A 23,999-nucleotide genomic window follows, 5' to 3' on the forward strand; every position below is an offset into this window, starting at 1 on the left:
GGCTTTCATTCTCCCGAGGTGGGACCTCCACCCACTTGAGGGAGCAGGTTCCGCCTCCGTGAACTGCCAGCCAATCAGCGGGTCGGCAGCTCTTAGTCCAAGCAACGCCACCGGGAGCGGTGGCCACTGCTGGGACTGCAGCCCAGCCGACGCCAAGGCGCCTGGAGGGCAGGTAAGTTAAGGTTGCCTCACCAGGGGGATCGGTCCTTCCCTGGTGAGGCTGGAGTGGTCATTTGGGGGGGGGGCCGTCTTGGCTCCTGGGGTGGGTTGGGAGGCGGGGGTGGCCCTCAATTGGGCACCCTGTGCCTGATTGCCGTGGCACCCCTCGGGGCGCGGAAAGGCCAGCAGCTATCACTGGGCGGCCTTTCACGTCCCCAGCACGCCCGCTTGCCACAGGTTAAAATACCCATGGAGGCAGGCGTGGGCCCTTAAGTGGCCACTTAAGGGCTTTGATAGGCCTCGGGCGGGTGGGCCGTTTCCCACCCCCACCCCCCTGCCCGACACCGTAAACTTAGCCTGAGGCGGAAGTGGGGCGGGTAGGCCTCCTGGAGCCTCCCGCTCAATTTTACGCCGCCTCCACGCCACCATCCGACCCACTAGGGCGGTGTAAAATTCAGCCCAATGCTTTATTCAAATATGGAATGTGGATGCCACCACTGAAGGTATTTTATATTTTGAACAATAATATTGCACAGTCAAGTAAAAGCAAAGGATAAATTGAAGATTACAATGAGAGCTACTTTAGCTCCAGCAGAACAATAATTGCAATCCAGTTGCACTTAAAGATTGTCAATAATTCTGAATTTATGTATCTAATATGAGGATCAACTGCAGCATTCAGTTTAATGAGATGTGCAAAAGTAACCACATCCTTAGTGTATAATGTCCTAGGAATACGTTACTAATGAGAGGGTACAGGATTGGACTGATGTCAGCCAATTGTGGAATTGTTTTTAAATTTCTTGTACTGTACGTGCTTATTTGCAGCCAACAAGAGATGATCGTGGGTGGCTAATTAACCCCATAGGTCCAAATCCCTGGTGGACAGTCATTGCTGCCATCATCCCAGCTCTGCTCTGCACCATTCTTATCTTCATGGACCAACAGATCACTGCTGTCATTATAAATAGGAAGGAACACAAGCTGAAGGTATAAATTCCTCTTGATTATTAATCTTCCCAAGGAGTTTTTGTTGAAAAGGGATGTTGCAAATAACATTATGTTAGAGTCATAGAGAGATACAGCACTGAAACAGGCCCCATCAACCACCCATTTATACTCATCCTGCATTAATCCCATTTCCCTCTCATATCCCCACCTTCCTTCAATTCTAACTGCCACCTACCTACACTAGGGGCAATTTACAATGGCCAATTTACCTATCAACCTGCAAGTCTTTGGCATGTGGGAGGAAACCAGAGCACCCGGCGGAAACCCACACAGGTCACAGGGAGAACTTGCAAACTCCGCATAGGCAGTACCCAGAACCGAACCCGGGTCGCTGGAGCTGTGAGGCTGCGGTGCTAACCACTGCGCTGCCCTATGTTTCACACAGTTACATCTTTAGTTATTTTAGCCTATAAGAGGTTAGTACTTTGCATCATATATACAGACTTAAAATGGATCCACAGCAAAATCAGTGTAGCGTGCATATAAGAACCGCATCATGGTCTTTGTACATTTGAGTTAACTGTTTTGGTTTGTAACATTGTGCTGAAACTTGAGCTAAAATTAATCAGTCAGAACTTAGAGATTTCAAGTAATTAGTTCCTTCTCTCCACAGAAAGGATGTGGCTATCACCTTGACCTCCTGATGGTGGCTATAATGTTGGGTGTGTGTTCCGTCATGGGACTGCCCTGGTTTGTAGCTGCAACTGTTCTCTCCATCTCTCATGTGAACAGTTTGAAACTGGAGTCAGAATGTTCAGCTCCTGGCGAACAGCCAAAGTTCCTTGGCATTAGGGAACAGCGGGTCACCGGTCTCATGATCTTTGTTCTTATGGGCTGCTCTGTTTTTATGACTGCTTTCTTAAAGGTAAGTCAACAGTGGAAGTATTAGGCCACTTTTGGCCACTGTAAATTCCAGTGCAGGATGCTAATTAGGAGGATTCATCTGCATTATATTGTGGAATACAAAACAGACTTTTAATTGGATTATTACCCAGGTTCTGTTCATCTTAATGTTTACAAAAATATCAATTAAAAAGTTCATGAGGTAATATAACTCTTAATTTTAGGATTTTGTTTGCATTGGAGTCTGTTTCTGAAGTAAGATATCTCAATGTTCGCAACCACTTTTCATATCTTAACAGGGAAATCTCTAATGGGATATTCATCATATTCTTTTTGTACAAATAATCAATGTGGAAGCAGTGCTGTGCCCTAATATCCCACTGTACGAGAAGAGGGGTGCAGTTTGTATCCCCCACTTGATTACCTATCCTCAACTATGACTGGGAATTTAACGAGCAAGGCATCAAGGGGAAAGAGAGAGAGAGAAAATCTGAGGATGATTCACCCGTGGGTACTTTTGAGCTCCTTCCAGTAGACACCTCTGAACAGTAATGACAGTGTTGTTGGAGTAGGCCAGAAACCCTTGGCCTAGCTGCAGGCAGTAAAGGACTTGAAAATAAAGGAATTGATATGCTTGCAAAAAAATGATCAGTACAGAGTGGGAAGCAGTTTATCCCAGCACCAATTATTTGTGTTATCCAAACTGGCCAGACGTCCCAGCATAGCCTGTGTGATAATTATTTGATCATATTGTGCTGAATTAACATTAAATGGAATTGATGCACAATTCGTTATCCAAACAGAGGTGATTCCAAACTGCTCAGATAAGGTCAAAAGGTCATAAGAACTAGGAGCAGGAGTAGGCAATTCAGCCCCTCGAGCCTGCTCCGCCATTCAATATGATCATGACTGATGTCATCTCGGTCTCAACTCCACTTTCATGCCCATTCTCCATAATCCTTCAACCCATTTCTAATTAAAAATCTGTCTATCTCCTCAAATTTACCCAATGTCTTGGCATCCACCGCTGTCTGGGATAGTGAATTCCACAGACTCACGACCCTTTGAGAGAAGTAATTTCTCCTCATCTCTGTTTTAAATCTGCTACCTCTTATCCTAAAACTATGACCTCTCGTTCTAGATTGCCCCACCAGAGGAAACATCCTCTCTACGTCTACTTTGTCAATCCCCTTAATCATCTTATATAACCTCAATTAGATCTCCTCTCATTCATCTAAACTCTAGAGTAAAGGCCTAAACTGCTCAATCTCTCTTCAGAAGACAAACTCCTCATCCCTGGAATCAATCTAGTGAACCTCCTCTGAATGGCCTCCAATGCAACTACATCCCTCCTCAAGAAAGGGGACCAAAACTGTACGCAGTACTCCAGGAGCGGTCCCACTAATGCCTTGTACAGTTGCAGCAACACTTCCCTACTTTTATACTCTATTCCTTTAGCAATAAATGCCAAAATTCCATTTGCCTTCCTTATTACCTGCTGTACCTGCATACTAGCTTTCTGCAATTCATGTCTGAGGACACCCAGATCCCTCTGCACTGAAACATTCTGAAGTTTCTCTCCATTTAGATAATAATTTGCCTTTCTATTCTTCCGACCAAAATGGATAACCTCACACTTATCCACATTAAACTCCATCTGCCAAACTTTGGCCCATTCACCGAACCTATCCATATCCATTTGTAAATTTCTTATTTCTTTATTGCAATTTACTATCTCACCTATTTTAGTGTCATCTGCAAATTTGGCTACAGTATCTTCTATCTCTGCATCCAAGTCACTAATATATATTGTAAATATTGTAGATAACATCCCACTGTTGTGCTGTCAACTTCTGGTGCTAGTATACTGCAGGTACCTGCTACAGACATGGGGAAATCTTTTTTCAATCTCTAATTTCACTGAAACTTGCTAATTTTTACATTCCTCTTTTCTTGCCCTGTGGCCAGAGTTTAAAGCCTTCGAACCTGCTGACATCCATATTATTATTAACTTCTAGCAATTAAAGAACGTAAAGACCTCACTTCTGTGTTGTACATTTGTGTTTACTATGGATTAAGAAGGGTACACTGGTCGAGCTGAATGTGCACAACAGAATTTTATTGTGATCACCTTTACGAAGGCAAACAAAAGTACTTTTAATTAACTTGGTTAAATAACCAACTGCTTACAATGCGTTCTCCTCTACATTGGGGAGACCAAATGCAGATTGGGTTACCGCTTTGCGGAACACTTCTGCTCTGTCCGAAAGCATGACCCTGAGCTTCCGGATGCTTGCCATTTCAACACTCACCCCTGCTCTCGTGCCAACATTTCTGTCTTTGGCCTGCTCCAATGTTCCAGTGAACAACAACGCAAGCTCAAGGAGCAGCACCTGATCTTTCGATTAGGTGCTCTACAGCCTTGCGGACTGAACATTGAGTTCAATAACTTCAGAGCACGACTGGCCCTTTTTAAAATATTTTATTTTTTAACCATGCACCTGCGTTTCATGTAGTCAGAGCTGTTCATTATTCTGCTATTAACACTCTCTCTGGACTTAATGCTTTGTCTTTCACCACAAGTATTAACACACTGTTTGCCTTTGTCCCAGGACAGCTTTGTTATTTAATCTCCTTCTGCCCTATCAAACGCCTTCCCCTTTGTTCTCTCCCCACTCCCCTCCCCTTCACTTGCTTAAAACCTAATTCTTTTCTAACCTTTGCAAGTTCTGACGAAAGGTTACAGAACTGAAACGTTAACTTTGTTTCTCTCTCCACAGATGCTGCCAGACCTGCTGAGTATTTCCAGCACTTTTTGTTTTTATTTTAAATTAACTGGAAATTGGCAGCAAGCGAGAACGTGCGTTTCAGCATTATTATAGGAGGAAACAGGCAAATATTGGTTTCTTACAGAACGTAAGGTTGAGCACTCATAGCTTTGAAATACAGGCACTGCCCTGTACTTCAACTTTGACCCTTAGAGCATAGACTTTTGTCACACAGTTTTAGTCTGAGTATTAACTGATACAAAGGAAAAAGCAGAATCTGCTCTTTATAGCACATATGTTAAAGGGAATTTTTTGCATGATGAGGACAGCCTAATTAGTAAAAGTAAAAACAGCCCTGTGAGTAAAAGTAAAACTGGAACAAAACATTGCAGATCATGGAACAATGCTACAGGTAAATAACTACTGATAGAACAAATAAGTAGTTACCTCCCCCATAAGCAACTATTCTGCAGATGGTTGTGGTTGTTAGAGGTCAATCATCTGAGCTCCAGGACATCACTGCAGGGGTTCCTCAGGGTAGTGCCCAAGGCCCAATCATCTTGAGCTGCTTCATCAATGACCTTCCTTCAATCATAAGGTCAGAAGTGGGGATGTTCGCTGATGATTGCACAATGTTCAGCACCATTCGCAAATCCTCAGATACTGAAGCAGTCCGTATAGAAATGCAGCAAGACTTGGACAATATCCAGGCTTGGGCTGATAAATGGCAAGTAACATCCACGCCACACAAGTGCCAGGCAATGACCATCTCCAACAAGAGAGAATCTAACCACCTCCCCTTGACATTCAATGGCATTACCATCACTGAATCCCCCACTATCAACATCCTAGGGGCTACCATTGACTAGAAACTGAACTGGAGTAACCATATAAATACCGTGGCTACAAGAGCAGGTCAGAGGCTAGGAATTCTGCAGTGAGTAACTCACCTCCTGACTCCCCAAAGCCTGTCCACCATCTACAAGGCACAAGTCAGGAGTGTGATGGAATATTCTCCACTTGCCTGGATGGGTGCAGCTCCAACAACACTCAAGAAGCTCGACGCCATCCAGGACAAAGCAACCCGCTTGATTGGCACCCCATCCACAAACATTCACTCCCTCCACCACCGACGCACAGTGGCAGCAGTGTGTACCATCTACAAGATGCACCGCAGCAACGCACCAAGGCTCCTTAGACAGCATCTTCCAAACCCGGGACCTCTACCAACTAGAGGACAAGGGCAGCAAATTTTGGGCGGCACAGTGGCGCAGTGGTTAGCACTGCAGCCTCACAGCTCCAGCGACCCGGGTTCAATTCCGGGTACTGCCTGTGTGGAGTTTGCAAGTTCTCCCTGTGTTTGCGTGCGTTTCCTCTGGGTGCTCCGGTTTCCTCCCACATGCCAAAAACTTGCAGGTTGATAGGTAAATTGGCCATTAGCAATTGCCCCTAGTATAGGTCGGTGGTAGGGAAATATAGGGACAGATGGGGATGTGGTAGGAATATGGAATTAGTGTAGGATTAGTATAAATGGGTGGTTGATGGTCGGCACAGACTCGGTGGGCCGAAGGGCCTGTTTCAGTGCTGTATCTCTAAACTAAACTAATCTAATGCAAATAAAATACTGACACATCGTTTGAATCTAAAATGTGAACCTAACCTTGTACTCAGTAATTCATTCAGCAAGTGATAAGCTGTTCAATGTGATTCTTCCAGAGTGTTGCCTTTTACCTTAATGAGTTTGCCATTGATTAATTCAGTGAACTATTAAGAAGCAATGATCTATTGTCTACATACTCTCAGTGGAACAGTTGAATATTATTTATAAATGCTGACCTCTATCCTCCCAGAAGAGAGCAGGTGCTTAGCTTAGGGCGGGTGTACTGTTTTGCAGTTGGGAAACTGAGATGAAAGGGTTTCCCTCCGGTCCTACCAAATTTAACGCAGGACCTGATTAACATCTCTTGTCTTTGTTTCCCAGCTGCAGCCAGCCAGACTGAGATCGGAGGCCAGAGTTTGGGGGTGGGGGGCGGTGGATGGGAAATCAGAAGGGTCAACGGTGAGATTGGAGGCTGCATTCAAGGAGCACAGAGAAGGCAAGGATGGATCAGAAAGACTGGGTTTTGTTGGGGGAGATGGGAGATCTTGGGGGTGGGGGGACCAATTGTGTTGGGGGAGCAGATAAGTGGAAAGACAGTTACCTACTGAATCCAGCAGTCCTTACCTCCCTTTAGCCTCTGGCTTAAATTTAAAATAGAGATTAAATCTGAGGCATGCAGCCTCATTATAATATTTCGATGGCTGACCCGCCTACTGGGAGCGTGTTGGTTGCCCGTCCGTGTTCCACCTCCGTGAAACGTTAAATTGGTAGGTCGGGGTCAAGTTTGAGTGTTTTAACATCCCACCCTTTTTTGGGGTTTAAAATTCCCCTCAATGACTCAGTTTACAGGGATGTACTCTCTGATATCCCACCCAAACTCTTAGACTATTCTGTTTATGGGTGTTGTCTCATTTGTCACATTTCTCTTGGGTAAAACTTATTTTAAATTCACTTTAGAAAGACAGATTTGCATTTATATAGCACCTTTCGCAACCCCAAAATGTTCCAAAACGCTTTACAGCTAATGACGTATTTTTGAATATTAGCCACAGTTGTAATGTAGGAAATGTAGCAGCTGTTTGTGCACAGCAAGGCTTCACAACCAACAAATGGGATAATGACCAGATAATCTATTTTAGTGATGTTGATTGAGGGATAAATTTTGGTCCAGGCCTCCAGAGATAACTCCCCTGCTCTTCTTTGAAATAGTGCCATGGGATTTTTTACATCCACCTTAAAGGGCAGACGGGGCCATGGTTTAATGTCTCATATGAAAGAAAGCACCTCTGACAGTGCAATTGTGCAATTGGAGTGTCAGCCTAGATTTTTGTGCTCTAGTCTCTAGAATGGGACTTGAAGTCAAAACCTTCTGACTGAGGTGAGAGTGCTACCACTGAGCGTCATGGCTGACACCTGAATTAAAATTATTTTATAATAGTTTTGGGAGCTTTATAGGACCACTTTCAAGAATTTCACAGCATTGCTGTAGGCAGGCCTTACCCCTTTACAGTTTGGAACCTTATCTTTTTCAATAATATGTCCTTGCAGGGTTTGATCAAAGGATTAATATTTGTCCAATTTGCAGTATTAATGTAATGGATTAAATTTAGTACTGTAGTACATTATGCACTCTGAGTAGGTGGATATTACACATGGATCAGAGCTTGTACAGGCTAAAGTAATTCATATGTGTTTACATTTAAATGAAAATATCAAACAAAAATCAGTAGGTGCTACTGAGTTCAAATTATAATGGGTAAGTTTAGGGCTGAAATTTGGTGGCGGGCGAAAACAATGGTGGCCCACCTGTGTGGGCTGCACGTCGCGCAGCCGCCGCGATATTAAGTGCGGCGGCTCATTTAAATAGCCGGTCCCCCCTGGATGACATGGAGGAGGCGGGCTATCTGTCCCCGACAATGCGTCAGCTGCCTGTGCACAGGTGTGACGCATTTTTAAAGAGATTTGAGCCCTATTGTTGAATTCAAAAATTTAGAGACATTGAATAAAAAAAATTAAAAACATTTATTTTGCCCCTCTTCCACCCCCTGGCAATAACCATAGAATTAATTCCTTGCCCGTTCCCACCCCCCCCCCAAAACACTTATCTTGTTCACCTGACCTTGCCCCCCGCCCCAAAGTGCATAAACTTTAAACTATAACCCTTCCCACCATCGCCTACACCAATGATATTACTTTGACCCCACTACCCCCCCCCCCCCCCCCCCCCCCGCCCCCCCACCGGACTGAGAAACTTACCTCCTCTCCATAGAGTCATTCAAGTCAGTTATGGATTAATTTTCCATTTCATTAATTTCTAAACAAGTGGAATAGTTTTTGTTTAAATAATTTCCTGATTACTCGCACAGTGAAATAAATGTGTTTCGTCTTTCTGTACTGCCTTCAGTATCAATGTCTTGATTGGGATTGAAATGTGATCTGTGTAATAGAAGCCTCCTGTTCGTTTGTGAGGGTCTTTTTGGGCTGACCAAATCCTAGAACTCAATGAATTGAAGTATTCTGGCAAGTTCCTATTATCTATTGCAATTTCTTTGAAGTATGGTGAAGCCATTAAACCAACCTTAAATATTACGCAACAAACATGGATCTCAGAATAAATAGTTTAATGCAAGTGTGGAACTTGACCAAATTATACAGCATAAAGCACATTTCTGTCAGTACACTGGGTGCACAGTCAAATTATTTTCTGTTGCAGTCAACCTAAGCTCTGACCCATTGGACCATCACAAAAAACCTTTCACATTGGGTTTATATGCAAATCTAGGTAACTTGTTGTCGAAGCTTTTTGTCTTGCACTCATCAGGACAATACGCAAGAATAACCAATGTAAGGGAAAACAACAACTTATACTGCATGAGAAGAGAGTGCTGATTGGTTGGCAAGTGAAGATAAGAACTAGCAGCAGCAGTAGGCAATTCAGCCCCACGAGCCTGCTCCGCCATTCAATATGATCTTGGCTGATCTCATCTCGGCCTCAACTCCACTTTCCTGCCCATTCTCCATAACCCTTCAACCCATTACTAATTAAAAATCTGTCTATTTCCTCCTGAAATTTACTCAATGTCCTGGCATCCACCACACTCTGGGGTAGTGAATTCCACAGACTCACGACCCTTTGAGAGAAGTCATTTTTCCTCATCTCTGTTTTAAATCTGCTACCCCTTATCCTGCAACTATGACCTCTCGTTCTAGATTGCCTCACCAAAGGAAACATCCTCTCTACGTCTACTTTGTCAATCCCCTTAATCATCTTACATACCTCAATTAGATCTCCTCTCATTCTTCTAAACTCTAGAGAGTAAAGGCCTAAACTGCACAATCTTTCTTCATAAAACAAACTGCTCATCTCTGGAATCAATCTAGTGAACCTCCTCTGAACTGCCTCCAATGCAACTACATCCCTCCTCAAGTAAGGGGACCAAAACTGTATGCAATACTCCAGGTGCGGTCTCACTAATGCCGAGTACAGTTGCAGCAACACTTCCCTACTTTTATACTCTCTTCCTTTAGCAATAAATGCCAAAATTCCATTTGCCTTCCTTATTACCTGCTGCACCTGCATACTAGTTTTCTGTAATTCATGCATGGGGACACCCAGATCCCTCTGCACCGAAGCACACTGAAGGTTCTCTCCATTTTGATAATTTGCCTTTCTATTCTTCCAACCAAAATGGATAACTTCACACTTATCCACGTTAAACTCCATCTGCCAAATTTTGGCCCATTCACGTAACCTATCCATATTTATTTATTTATAGATACAGCACTGAAACAGGCCCTTCGGCCCACCGAGTCTGTGCCAACCATCAACCACCCATTTATACTAATCCTACACTAATCCCATATTCTTACCACATCCCCACCTGTCCCTATATTCCCCTACCACCTACCTATACTAGGGGCAATTTATAATGGCCAATTTACCTATCAACCTGCAAGTCTTTGGTGGTGAGAGGAAACCGGAGTACCCGGCGAAAACCCACGCAGACACAGGGAGAACTTACAAACTCCACATAAGCAGTACCCAGAATTGAACCCGGGTCGTTGGAGCTGTGAGGCTACGGTGCTAACCACTGCGCCACTGTGCCGCCCAATATCCATTTGTAAATTTCTTACTACTTTATTGCAACTTACTATCCCACCTATTTTAGTGTCATCTGCAAATTTGGCTATAGTACCTTCTATCTCTGCATCCAAGTCGCTTTATATAGATTGTAAATAGTTGGGGACCAAGGACCGAACCCTGTGGCACCCCACTAGTTATATCTTGCCAACCAGAAAAGGACCCATTTATCCCAACTCTCTGTTTTCTGTTGGTTAGCCAATCCTCTATCCAAGCTAATAAATTGCCCCTAACCCCATGTGATCTTACCTTGTGTATTAACCGTTTGTGTGGCACCTTATCAAATGCCTTTTGGAAGTCCAGATATACAACATCTACAGGATCCCCATTATCCACTTTACTTGTTACATCATCGAAGAACTCTAGCAAATTAGTCAAACACGATTTACCCTTCATAAAACCATGCTGACTCTGATGGATTGCGTTCTGACTTTCTAAATGTCCTGTTATTACTTCCTTAATAATGGATTCTAACAATTTCCCAATAGATGTTAAACTAACTGGTCTATAGTTTCCTACTTTCTGCCTCCCTCCCTTTTTGAATAATGGCATTATATTAGCATTTTTTCAATCCACTGGAACCTTTCCCGCATCCAGGGAATTTTGGAATATTATAACCAATGGATCCACTATCTCCGCTGCCACTTCCTTTATGACCCTAGGATGTGGGCCATCAGGCCCTTGGGACTTGTCTGCCTTCAATCCCAATAGTTTGCTCAGTACTTTTTCCCTAGTGATGATTGTTCTAAGTTCCTCCCTTTCTATAACCTCTGCATTACCTGTTACTATTGGGATGGTACTAGTGTCCTCCACCGTGAAAACTGAGGCAAAATATTGATTTAGTGTTTCCGCCATTTCTGTGTTCCCCACTATTAACTCCCTAGTCACATCCTCCAAGGGACCAATATTCACTTCAGCTACTCTCTCCCCTTTTATATACTTATAGAAGCTTTTGCTTCTTATATATTTTATATTTATATTTTATATATTTATATTTTAAATATTTATATTTTGCACTAGTTTTATTTCATAATTTACCTTTGCTCTTTTTATTACTTTTTTAGTAACCCTTTGTTGATCTTTAAAAGTTTCCCATTCTTCCAGCCTGCCACTGGCCTTTGCAATATGGTATGCCGTAGTTTTTGTCTTTGTTATCCTTAACTTCCTTACTTAGCCATGGATGTTTTTCCCCCTCTTAGAATCTTTCTTCCTCTCTGGAATATATTTTAGTTGGGAGGAATTGAATATCTCCTTAAACATCTGCCACTGCTCATCAACTGTCCTACCTTTTAGTCTTCCTGCCCAGTCCACTAGGGCCAAATCTGTCCTCATGCCTATGTAATTACCTTTGTTAAACTCCAGAACGCTAGTGTGGGATTCCAGTTTCTCGCCCTCAAACTGAATTTGAAATTCTAGCATGCTATGATCACTCTTCCCTAGAGGATCCTTAACTATGAGATCATTAATTAATCCCACCTCATTACATAATACCAAATCTAGAATAGCCTGCTCCCTGGTTGGTTCCACAACATATTGCTCCAAAAAACAATCTCTAATACATTCAATGAACTGTTCCTCGAAGCTACCCTTGCCAATTTGATTAATCCAGTCTATATGCATATTAAAATCACCCATGATTATTGCCGCACCTTTCTTACAAGCCCCCAGTATTTCCTGGTTTATACTGTGCCCCACTGCGGAACTACTGTTTGGGGACCTATAGATTACTTCCACCAGAAACTTCTTTCCTTTGCTATTTCTTATTTCTACCCAGACTGATTCTTCATCTTGATCTCCAGTGCCTATATCATTTCTCACTACAGCACTGATCTCTTCCTTTACTAACAAAGCTACAGCACCTCCTTTTCCTTCTTGCCTATCCTTCCGAAATACTGAGTACCCTTGGATATTCAATTCCCAAACCTGGTTTCCCTGCAACCACGTCTCAGTAGGACACTCAGTGGAAGTCATTCAAAGAGGAAATAGTGAGGGTTCAGAGCCAACATGTACTCGTTAAGATGAAGGGTAGGACCATCAAGTCCAGGGAACCCTAGATGTCAAGGGATATAGAGTATTGGATCAGGAAAAGAAAGGACGCTTATGGCAGATTCGGAGCACTGAAAACAGCGGAGGCATCAGAGGAGTATAGAAAGTGTAGGGGGGTACATAAGAAAAGTAATTAGGAGAGCGAAGAGGGGACATGAAAAAATATTGGCAGTCAATATAAAGGAAAATCCTAAGCCGTTTTATAAGTATATTAAGGACAAGAGAATAACCAGGGAAAGAGTAGGGCCCATTAGGGACCAAAGTGGCAATCTGTGTGTGGAGCCGGAGGACATAGGTGAAGTTTTAAATGATTACTTTTCATCTGTGTTCACTGTGGAGAAGGACGATGTAGGTGTCGAGATCAGGGAGGGGGATTGTGATATACTTGAACATATTAACATTGAAAGGGAGGAAGTATTAGATGTTTTAGCGGGCTTAAAAGTGGATAAATCCCCAGGCCCAGATGAGATGTATCCCAGGCTGTTGTGTGAGGCAAGGGAGGTGATAGCAAGGGCTCTGACACAAATTTTCAAATCCTCTCTGACCATGGGAGAGGTGCCAGAGGACTGGAGGACAGCGAATGTGGTACCATTATTCAAGAAGGGTAGCAGGGATAGACCAGGTAATTACAGGCCGGTGAGTCTAACATCAGTGCTTGGGAAACTATTGGAAAAAATTCTGAGGGACAGGATTAATCTCCACTTGGAGAGGCAGGAAATAATCACGTATAGTCAGCATGGCTTTGTCAGGGGGAGATCGTGTCTAACTAACGTGATTGAATTTTTCGAGGAGGTGACTAGATGTGTGTAGATGAGGGTAAAGCAGTTGATGTAGTCTACATGGACTTCAGTAAGGCTTTTGATAAGGTCCCGCATGGGAGATTGGTTAAGAAGGTAAGAGCCCATGGGATCCAGGGCAATTTGGCAAATTGGATCCAAAATTGGCAGGAAACAGAGGGTAATGATTGAGGGTTGTTTTTGCGAGTGGAAGCCTGTGACCAGTGGTGTACCACAGGGATTGGTGCTGGGACCCTTGCTGTTTGTAGTGTACATTAATGATTTAGACGTGAATATAGGAGGTATGATGAGTAAGTTCGCAGATGACATGAAAATTGGTGGTGTCGTAAATAGTGAGGAGGAAAGCCTTAGATTACAGGACGATATAGATGGGCTGGTAAGATGGGCGGAGCTGTGGCAAATGGAATTTAATCCTGAGAAGTGTGAGTTGATGCATTTTGGGAGGAATAACAAGGCAAGGGAATATACAATGGATGGTAGGACCCTAGGAAGTACAGAAGGTCAGAGGGACCTTGGTGTACTTGTCCATAGATCACTGAAGGCAGCAGCACAGATAGATAAGGTGGTTAGGAAGGCATATGGGATACTTGCCTTTACTAGCCGAGACATAGAATATAAGAGCAGGGAGGTTGTGATGGAGCTGTATAAAACGCTAATTAGGCCACAGCTAAAGTACTGTGTACAGTTCTGGGCACCACACTATAGGAAGGATGTGATTGCACTGGAGAGGGTGCAGAGGAGATTCACCAGGATGTTGCCTGGGCTGGAGCATTTCAGCTATGAAGAGAGACTGAAAAGGCTAGGGTTGTTTTCCTTAGAACAGAGAAGGATGAGGGGGGGGGACCTGATTGAGGTATACAAAATTATGAGAGGCATTGATAGGTTAGATAGGAAGAAACTTTTTCCCTTAGCGGAGGGGTCAATAACCAGGGGGCATAGATTTAAGGTAAGCGACAGGAGGTTTAGAGGGGATTTGAGGAAAAAAATTTCACCCAGAGGGTGGTTGGAATCTGGAATACACTGCCTGAAGGGGTGGTCGAGGCAGGAACCCTCACACCATTTAAGAAGTATTTAGATGAACTCTTGAAACGCCGTAGCATACAAGGCTACAGGCCAAGTGCTGGTAAATGGGACTAGAATAGTTAGGTGCTTGATGGCTGGCACAGACACGATGGGCCGAAGGGCCTGTTTCAGTGCTGTATGACTGAGTAATCGCCACTAAATCATACCCATTTGTCTCTATTTGCGCTGTTAACTCATGAATGTTATTCCGAATGCTTCGTGAACTCTGATTGGTAGAAGCGTTGCCTTGGAGAATGCACCATTTTACAGCGACTGTCAGTTAACTGCCAAACTTTGTTTGAAATTTAAACCAGGCAGCTTGACTCTGGTCAAGGCATTGCCCTGAGGAATGAACCAGCAAATGGCTGTCACTTATTTTGTTCAGCTGAAACAGGTGCAATGTATGTACATGTTCTTTCTGTCTGCAAAGAACAAGGTCCTGTGTATTAATATGTTTTAAAAAATATATATATATGTAGCTTCCAGTAAGCGCAAATGTGCCACACTGCGAGCCCTACTGACAATCTTAAATTGGTTGTCAGCATAAGTCTTAGCACACTGCGGATTATTTAGCAAATGTTGTCCAATCGCGGAATCACATCTAATGGATTTGCATGAATGACTTCCCAAATGGCTCCCAATCTCAAGTGTACTATCATGGAAGCTGCTGAGTGGAGGTGAAGAAGTTTTGCTGGAAGAGAGGAAGGAAAAATTAGTCTGGATTTATCAGGTTGCAAGAGCTGTCACAGATGTAATAAGCTGAGTAGGATCCTTCTAAACTGTAAATTACTATAGTTACAAAGTAGCCTTGGCATAGGTTTATCATTAGCCCATCTTCTTTGTCAGCGCATTTTATGCAGTGAGGAGGAGGGGGCAGGGGGAGGAAAAACAAAATAACTTGAGTGGAACTGTAGTAATGTGTAGGTTTCCTTTGTGACAATTCCAATCACTTTATATTTGCAGTTCATTCCAATGCCGGTGCTTTACGGAGTCTTTCTTTACATGGGGGTCTCATCACTGAAAGGAATTCAGGTGAGAAGTACATTCATAAAATAGTATTTAATATTTTGAAGAAAATATACATTGGTTATATTATCTGGACCCCAAAACATTTCAGCTGCTTTGTTGAACAAGTAAACAACTTTGGATATGTTTTTCTGTACTTTTTTAATGCTGAGTTGCATAATTATAGATTTTCAATTGTTATTACGCTTTATATAATTCAACAAGTTTTCGTCGAACAGGAAATGGAACAAAGTTTCACTTTGTTCATAAACTATATGCAGCATTGTTACAAATGTTGTGAATTTACTTCTGCCTTGTGAAAGAATGATTACTAGTTGGTTTAATATAGAGGAGAAAGCCAAGCAGACAAGCTGGAATGATTTTTCAAGTATGATATATCTTTAAGTATAATACATCCCTATGTATAATATGCAAATCCCCAACTTGAGCAGCAAATATTTTAGTATCCATTTATATTAACTCATTCTCCTCCCTTCACATAGGAATTTGGGAAAGTTGTATTCTACCTGAAGATTTAGAGCAGTTTATTTTATTTTCCTGTATGTTAATCATTTAAAATCTTGTCTCCAGCTGATATTTCAGATCATTCGTAAAAGTTTTACAAATTCAACATGTAATATATTTGGAATGAGTACAGCAGATGAGCCTAACCTTTTGTAACTGACCAACCTTTCTTTAATTGTATTAAATCTTGCTTTTTCTAGTTCTTTGATCGTCTGCAACTATTTGCGATGCCAGCCAAGCACCAACCAGATTTCATCTACCTACGTCATGTGCCTCTGCGCAAAGTTCATCTTTTTACACTTATACAGCTCACCTGTCTGGTCCTTTTGTGGGTCATCAAAGCCTCACCTGCAGCTATTGTCTTTCCTATGATGGTAAAATTTATGGCTCTTTAAATGTATTTACCTAATTTTAAATTTATTTTTCTCTTCTCACCTTCCTTTAGGTATCTTTGGGATTCATACTATCCTCTGTCCAAATGTGGGCAGCAGAACTGATGTTAGGTCCCTGCCAAAGTTGTCCTGTAACTTCCTGTCAGGAAGTACACAAAAGTGGCCTTGCGAGATGCTCAGTGATTTTTTTTTTTCCCTCCTTCCTCACTATGCCTTTCCCAAATGTTTCAATGAGATTGGGAACTGTGAACACAAACCTGCATCTTGTCACTTCACAAAGTGCATTTCAGGTTGACATTTTCTGTTTGTAAAGCTTATTTTCCAAATAAAACCAGCATTAATGCAGAGTAATTCTATGATTTCTTAATGAATTTTCAGAAGTTGCTTCCTTGTGAAAGCTGTTACAAATATTTATGAATGTTGCCAACATAATGTCGTCTTTAGCTTTCTAAAGCCTTGTGAAAAGCCAGCTAAGGGCCACTCCAGTTAAATCCCTCACTTTTGACTTCCCACTCATCTCGTACAATATGGAAATCCTGAGCCCAAAAATCTAGACTGACGCTTCAGTGCAGTACTGAGGAAGTGCTGCACTGTCAGAGGTGCCGCCTTTCGAATGAGACATTAAACAGAGGCCCTGTCTGTTCCCTCATATGCGTGTAAAAGACGCCATGGCACTATTTTGAAGAAGAACAGGGTAGTTATTCCCTGGTGTCGTAGCCAATATTTATCCCTCAATCAACATCACTTAAAAAAAAAAGCAGGTTACATGGTCATTATCACATTGCTGTTTGTGGGACCTTGCTGTGCGCTAAATGGCTGCTGCATTCCCTACATTATAACAGTGACTGTGCTTCAAAAGTAATTCATTGGCTGTAAATGGCTTTGGAACCTCCTGAGATCATGAAAGGCGCTATATAAATGCAAGTTTGTTCTTTCTTTAGAGCTGCAGAGGGAGGAGTCAAGAGTATTATAAAGAAAGAAAGTAATCACAGTAGAGAAGGAAGTTTATCTTCACTATGTTTAACCGTGTGGGTGGAGAATAGATTATCAATTAGGTAAACAAATAGGGGCAGCAAAGGACATAGGAGGCATACCACTGCCAGTACCCCAGATAGTGGGTGAACTGAGACCATGGGCTACCTGGGCCTCAGCGGATGAGAGCTTGAGCAGACCGTGGCTCAGCGGAGAGCTTGTCCCTAAGATCTGCCATCTTATCGGAGCAGACATGTAAACACAGTCCAACATCTGCACTACACTACTAGCCACAATGGAACTCTGCATCACCCTCAACTTGTATGCTACAGGAAACTTTCATTCATTTACAGCAAATACTAGTGCCATCAGCCAGTTTAAACCATAAGTAAAACAAGTGATGGATGCTCCATTTCACCATACAAGACTTTGGCACTGAGAAGCAACAGGCAAGTTTAGTTTTGACTTTCCTAGAAGACTTGGCATCATAAACTGTACATGTGGACATTTGTGCACTTTAATTGAAAGTAAAGACAATTACTCTATGAACATGGAATCACTGGCTGAAAATCATTCAGGTGACCTCTTTCAGAGAGCACTCATGACTTGCACATTGTCAGACAATCATGCTGCAACCATGGCTCATGAGACCTGTACCCCTTCCTTGGCAGAGCAGAACAATTCGGGGGAGTGAATTCGAGCAACATATCAGATGTTTGGACCATTCGTGGGAGTCTTTACAACATGTACCAAAGATGTTTCCCAGATATTATTCAGTGGTTGTGACATGTAGCACAAATCTCACTCAGGACAAATGCTTCACTGTAACATTGTCTGAGCGGCAGCAATAAGTCATAGGACACAAAACACAGGAATCATCATCGCAAAAGAAGCCCATGCAGGAAGAGAGACTGCTAAGTCATAAACCATAATGATTTATTCTGAGAATGAAGCTGCACGTAGTTTTTACAGCATTTAGCATAGCAGGGCAGATTTTTTAACTAGCATCTCTTGCTTTTTACAACTTTCCTCTTTAACCCTGTTGTCTGTGTTATCTTGACATTCCTAGTGCTATTTGGATTTCTAATGCATATATTAAAAGACTGATTTCAAGGTTTGTGTGAGGTTTTTTTCATTTGTCTAATGGGACTTCCATTAAATACGATCCATGCGCTATGCTTTCCCCTCATGCCTCGTGAACTTGTGTATCTTGAACTAGCTCATATACTGTTCCAATGCAAATCTCTAATTTAAGGATTAGCTGGTAATTGACAGCCCTTGCAAGCTTATGATTCTAATGGCCTCTAACTCCATGCACCAGTGATCCAGAGGGATCTGTATCTGTGCCAGGAATGTCCTGTTCTGTACTTTTAAAAACATTTTTCATGGTATGTGGATGTCACTGGCAGGGCCAGCATTTGTTACCCTTCCCTAATTGCCCTTGACAACTGAATGACTTGCTAGGCCATTTCAGAGGGCAGTTAAGAGTCAACCACATTGCTGTGGGTCTGGAGTCACATGTCGGCCAGACCAGGTAAGGACAGCAGATTTCATTCCCTAAAGGACATTAGTGAACCAGATTGATTTTTACAACAATCGATGATAGTTTCATGGTCACCGTTACTGAGACTATCTTTGAATTCCAGGTTTGTATTAATTAGTTGAATTTATTAATTAATTGAATTTAAATTCCACCAGCTGCCATGGTGGGATTTGAACCAGTGTCTGCAGGGAATTAGCCTGGGCTGCTGGATTACTAGTCCAGTAACATTACCACTACGCTACTGTCTCCCCATGTATTCATGGTTTTGCATCCTTTTAAAGGTATCACCTGTGACTGGTGCAATCAGCATAATCTAGGACTAGCAGTGGTAGACCTGCCAAGTATCTGATTATGTGCAATTGCATGCTCCTCCCTTCGGCCACTGATCTGGACTGGAATGAATTGTCTATTCCTTTACTCATACTTGTCTTAATCTAGTCTCCAAGTGCATTGAACTCAACACCATGAATGGCAGCATTAATGAGATGCTTCTGCTGTGATTTTTCTGCACCACTGAGGTCTTCTTTACAGTTGCCAAGTCGTCACTGGCAGTGTGTACTGTAAACAACTACTTCAGTCATAGCACCCATATTGATATCAACAGAAATCTGGCTAGCATTTTCTGACTCTAGCCAGACCACTTGACCAGAATGTGGTGCAAGGATTACAGTGATTAGTGTACATAGTCATTGTAACATCCTCCATTTGAAAGCTGGTCTTGTTTTTATGAATTTTTATTAATAAAGTATATTTTTGGGGGGAAAATAGTGAATCACAAATGGGGAACGACCACTGTGTAAGGTTCTCCCGCCATAGTGAACTGAGGGGCTGGACCCATGGGAAACCTCTCTGGCTGTATACACCAAATATGGGTTTGCTGTAAAATGTACATGGCACGTAAAATGGAATGGAAGGGTTGTGAGGCAACTCACTCCTGTATTGAAGAAAACTGATTTCCTTTGCACTTTTTGGAATGTCAACTTGGTGCTGTTTTGAACTGTTATGTAATTTATTTTTTTACAGATTTTTATGAATGAAGTATATTTTTTGGGGGAAAAAATCATGAATGAAAGCAGCAGATCCAGTCAACAGCCTAGACCTTCACCTAGCATCAATACTGCCCTTTGGTCACCTATGCTCTATGACTCAAAAACAAGAAATGCTAGAATCACTCAGCAGGCCTGGCAGCATCTGTGGAAAGAGAAGCAGAGTTAACGTTTCAACTCACCATTAACATATTGTTTGCCTTTGCTCCGTGACCTTTTGGTCAGCTATGTGGCCTGGTCCAATCTGCACCTTCTCCTTTGTTATCTCTTGCCCCACCCCCACCTCACTTGCTTATAATCTGTGACTTTTCTAATATTTGTCAGTTCCGAAGAAGGGTCACTGACCCGAAACGTTAACTCTGCTTCTCTTTCCACAGATGCTGCCAGACCTGCTGAGTGATTCCAGCATTTCTTGTTTTTGTTTCAGATTTCCAGCATCCGCAGTATTTTGCTTTTATTTTATGCTCTATGACTCACCTTGTGACAGCTCCTCAAAAAATCATATAACATTCTCTCGGGTTTGTGTCTTTGGATCACGTATTGGAGAGATTTGATTTAAGCAGGGCTAACTGCAACCAATATGGTGAATATGTTGAATTTAATCAGAGTAGAAGACAGGATATAACACACTAGTTATGCAGCAAAAACATACAACAGTGAGTACTGGACCTGATCAGACAGGATGGCTGGCATGCACAAACAAGTCTTCTCTTTCTCTTTTCCTCTTGGTACCGTGTTTCTTCTCAAAGTCTCCCTGAACTACCCCAGAGTGTTGGACCAAAGTGAGCATGGATCCACCCTTGGGAGTTTCTCTCCACTACCATATCAAAATGCTCATTCCACTCGTTTCTAGTGAAATGAAATGTAAGCAATTTCTAGTAAAACAAAACTTACAGCATCAATCTAATCCTCTACCTTATTCCAAGCTGATTATATAAGACTTGCGGGTTGATAGGTAAATTGGCCATTGTAAAAAATTGCCCCGAGTGTAGATAGGTGGTAAGAGAATTGAGGGAAGATGGGGATGTAAGAGGGAAAAATGGGATTAATATAGGATGAGTATAAACGGGTGGTTGATGGTCGGCATGGACTTGGTGGGCCGAAGGGCCTGTTTTGGTGCTGTAGCTCTCTATGACTCTATATTAGGCATATTTCTAATATTGAGTGCCTTTCTGATCTGAAGCACAACCTTCTGGATGCGGGGGAAGGTTGGATAATCCTTGGGTTGTGACACTGCTGTCAGATGAGATGTTGGAACATAGTTATATAATTTGTTAATATTGCTAAAGCACAGTCTTGTGTAGTGTTGCTTAATCATTGTCTGTCAGCACGATTGTAGCAATTCTTGGCAATGTAAAACTATGTAATCATGCTACCAACCAACCAGCATCTTGGTCCTATACACCAACTTTGCTGTCTTCTGTGCCTTCCCTGCTGATCTGCAACTTGCTCCCTGTAAGGGCTTTTGTTTAGGGCAACACTAGTCCTTGTATCCCTCCTGTTGAATGCCTGTTTTTCCTGCAGGATAATGACACTTTACATTAATTGAGTACACTGCACAACAACCATGTTAATCCACTACAGACTCTGTATTTATACATGTTACAATACTCTTTCTTTACAATGTTGGCAATACTGTAGCTTTGTTAGCACCGCTAGTTCAGAGTTAACTTAATTATTGTTAGGTTTTGTGCCTACAGCTATTCAGCCTCCTTTATGTCATGTGCAATTTCCTATTGTGCACATATAGACTTTTCATTATTTTCTTGTTAATATTCATTGCTTTCCTTTGCTTTCACAATTTACTAATTCATTTACATTTTTAGGGAAAAAAACAGTGGCGGTACTAACAGTCTTCGGGGTTGAGGTACATAGATCATTAAAATGTCATGAGCAGGTACAGAAAATAAGCCAAAAAAAAAAACTGAAGGGAATGCTGGCCTTTTATATCTAGAGGACCAGATTACACGGGTAGAAGTTATGCCATAGCTATGCAAAGCCCTGTTTAGAGTACACCTGAAGTACTGACAGCAGTTTTGGCATCACACCTTAGGAAGAATATACTGGCGTTGGAGGGAGTGCAGCATAGATTTACCAGAATGATATCTGGACTCCAAGGGTTAAATTACGAGGCGTGATTACACAAACTACGGTTGTATCCCCTGGAATTTATATGGTTAAGGGGTGATTTGATCAAAGTTTTCAAGGTATTAGGGGGAACAGAGCAAGAGAAAAACTATTTCTGCTGGTTGGGGAGTCTAGAACGAAGGGGGCATAGTCTAAAACTTGGAGCCAGAACTTTGGGAGGAAAATGAGTAAACACCTGTACACACAAAAGGTGGAAGAAGTTTGGAACTCTTCCGCAAATGGCAATTAATGTTAGATCAGTTGTAAATGTTACACCTGAGGTTGATTTAGATTTTTGTTAACCAAAGGTATTAAGGGATATGGGGCAAAAGTGGGTATATGGAGTTAGGTCGCAGATCAGCCATGATCACATTGAATGGTAGAACAGTCTCGGGGTTAAATGGCCAACTTCTGTTCCTATGTTAAGTGTTTTGTGAATGTTGTTGCTTGGGTATTGTTATGCTAGGCCCCCACCTGTCAAGAATGAGGCACATTAATTTTGTCATGAACATTGATTTTTAAACTGTTGCTGGAGCGACAAAATGACTTGTTAAGCAGATAAGCCGTGGCTGGAAAAGACATTTTCATATTAACGATCAGTGCTTGGAAGGACAAAGGACAATTGCCTGACACATTCAACCCACAATCGACCTTGATCACCAGGTATTGTAAGAGGAGCATTCCAGAGACTGCTAAGGAGATACAATCCAGGATTGGTTAAACCAGCTGGTCACATGACTAACTGGCTATTCCAGGTTTTTTGAACTGGCCACAGAGGGTTTGAACTGAGAAAGACTGTTTGCTCCTGGACTGGGATCTCTCCTGTCTGCTCCCATCTCTTTCTCTCAAGCCTCTGAATCCACTGAAGACACATGAACCCCAAGAGAGAAAAGTCTCCAACAGCAAACAAGGTTTAAGAAGAATACTGGGCCCCAACGAAAAGCAAGAACTACCTACAATCAAGGACTCTACTGTGAGCTCGAAGAACTGCAACAAAAACTCTTCAGATATTGCCTCAAACTTTTCCACTTTATTTCTTCTCTTTGTTTGCATGTAAGTATCGCATATGCATGCTAGCATGGGCGCGTCGTGTATCCGTAGGTGTCAACCAAATTAGAGTTTAAGTTCAACTTTAATAAATTTCAACTTTTCTTCTTTAAACCTAAGAAAGCCTGTTTGTGCTGGTTTCTTTGCCTTATAATTGGAAAGTGGTGAACAAGGATTCACCAAGGAGGGGCTAAAAACACGGTGTGTTTAAAATTAAACCCTGTTACAGTAAGACCAGTTGAAGGCTGAGAAGGACCCCTAGACACCTTTCTCACCTGGCCTTAACAGTAGTACCTGTAACTTCAGTTAGGATTTCATATTAATATTAATTGTTTACCTTTCACTTAAGGCTATGCAGTTTCACTTCTATCTAAATATAGTGGGCGCACAATATCGCATTCACCGAGATCTCTTCCTGCACCTGGTGTACTTTTTATTAGTGCACTGCTTTCCTACTCTGATGAGGGTAATTTGGCACTCCTTCACACAATTTAAGAACCTAGAGGGCAGGCTTGGCATTTTAGTCTTTTAACATACATTCTGAATAAGTTCCTTGCTTCGTGGCTGGATTTGTGAAAAATGCATTTCTTTCACGCGTTAAGTGCCTCTTGCTCATTAATTTGTGTCTTGCTGGCAGGATGGCTAATCGTTCATTGCAATAAATCCAATGTCCGATAAATAGTTTCAAAATTGCTTATTTCTGCATATTTGTTTTAAAATGCAAGGATTACACACATATTTAATGTATTTTGAGTTCAAAATGAAGAATTTTTAGGCCCTTATGTTATTGGGTCACCTTGCAACTTTTGATATTTCTAGTTATAAACTAATGTTGAATCTTAATACTGTTTACTATTTAGTTACTGTCATTTATAAATTCTATTGATGCAAAATGTATATGGCTAATATTCAGGG

General features: G+C 42.0%; 1 protein-coding gene across 4 annotated transcripts in view; it reads left to right on the forward strand.

The window, feature by feature from the left end:
- Positions 1–23,999, forward strand: part of LOC137358611 (electroneutral sodium bicarbonate exchanger 1-like) — a 238,280-nt gene that overhangs the window by 200,891 nt on the left and 13,390 nt on the right. For all 4 annotated transcript variants that reach the window (XM_068024677.1, XM_068024674.1, XM_068024676.1 and 1 more), the window contains exons 18-21: positions 988–1,149; positions 1,784–2,035; positions 15,391–15,459; positions 16,158–16,331. In XM_068024677.1, coding sequence (XP_067880778.1) covers positions 988–1,149; positions 1,784–2,035; positions 15,391–15,459; positions 16,158–16,331 — 657 coding nt within the window. The remainder of the gene's footprint in view (positions 1–987; positions 1,150–1,783; positions 2,036–15,390; positions 15,460–16,157; positions 16,332–23,999) is intronic.

Source organism: Heterodontus francisci, chromosome X, assembly GCF_036365525.1.
Source record: "Heterodontus francisci isolate sHetFra1 chromosome X, sHetFra1.hap1, whole genome shotgun sequence".
NCBI classification, from domain to species: Eukaryota; Metazoa; Chordata; class Chondrichthyes; order Heterodontiformes; family Heterodontidae; genus Heterodontus; species Heterodontus francisci.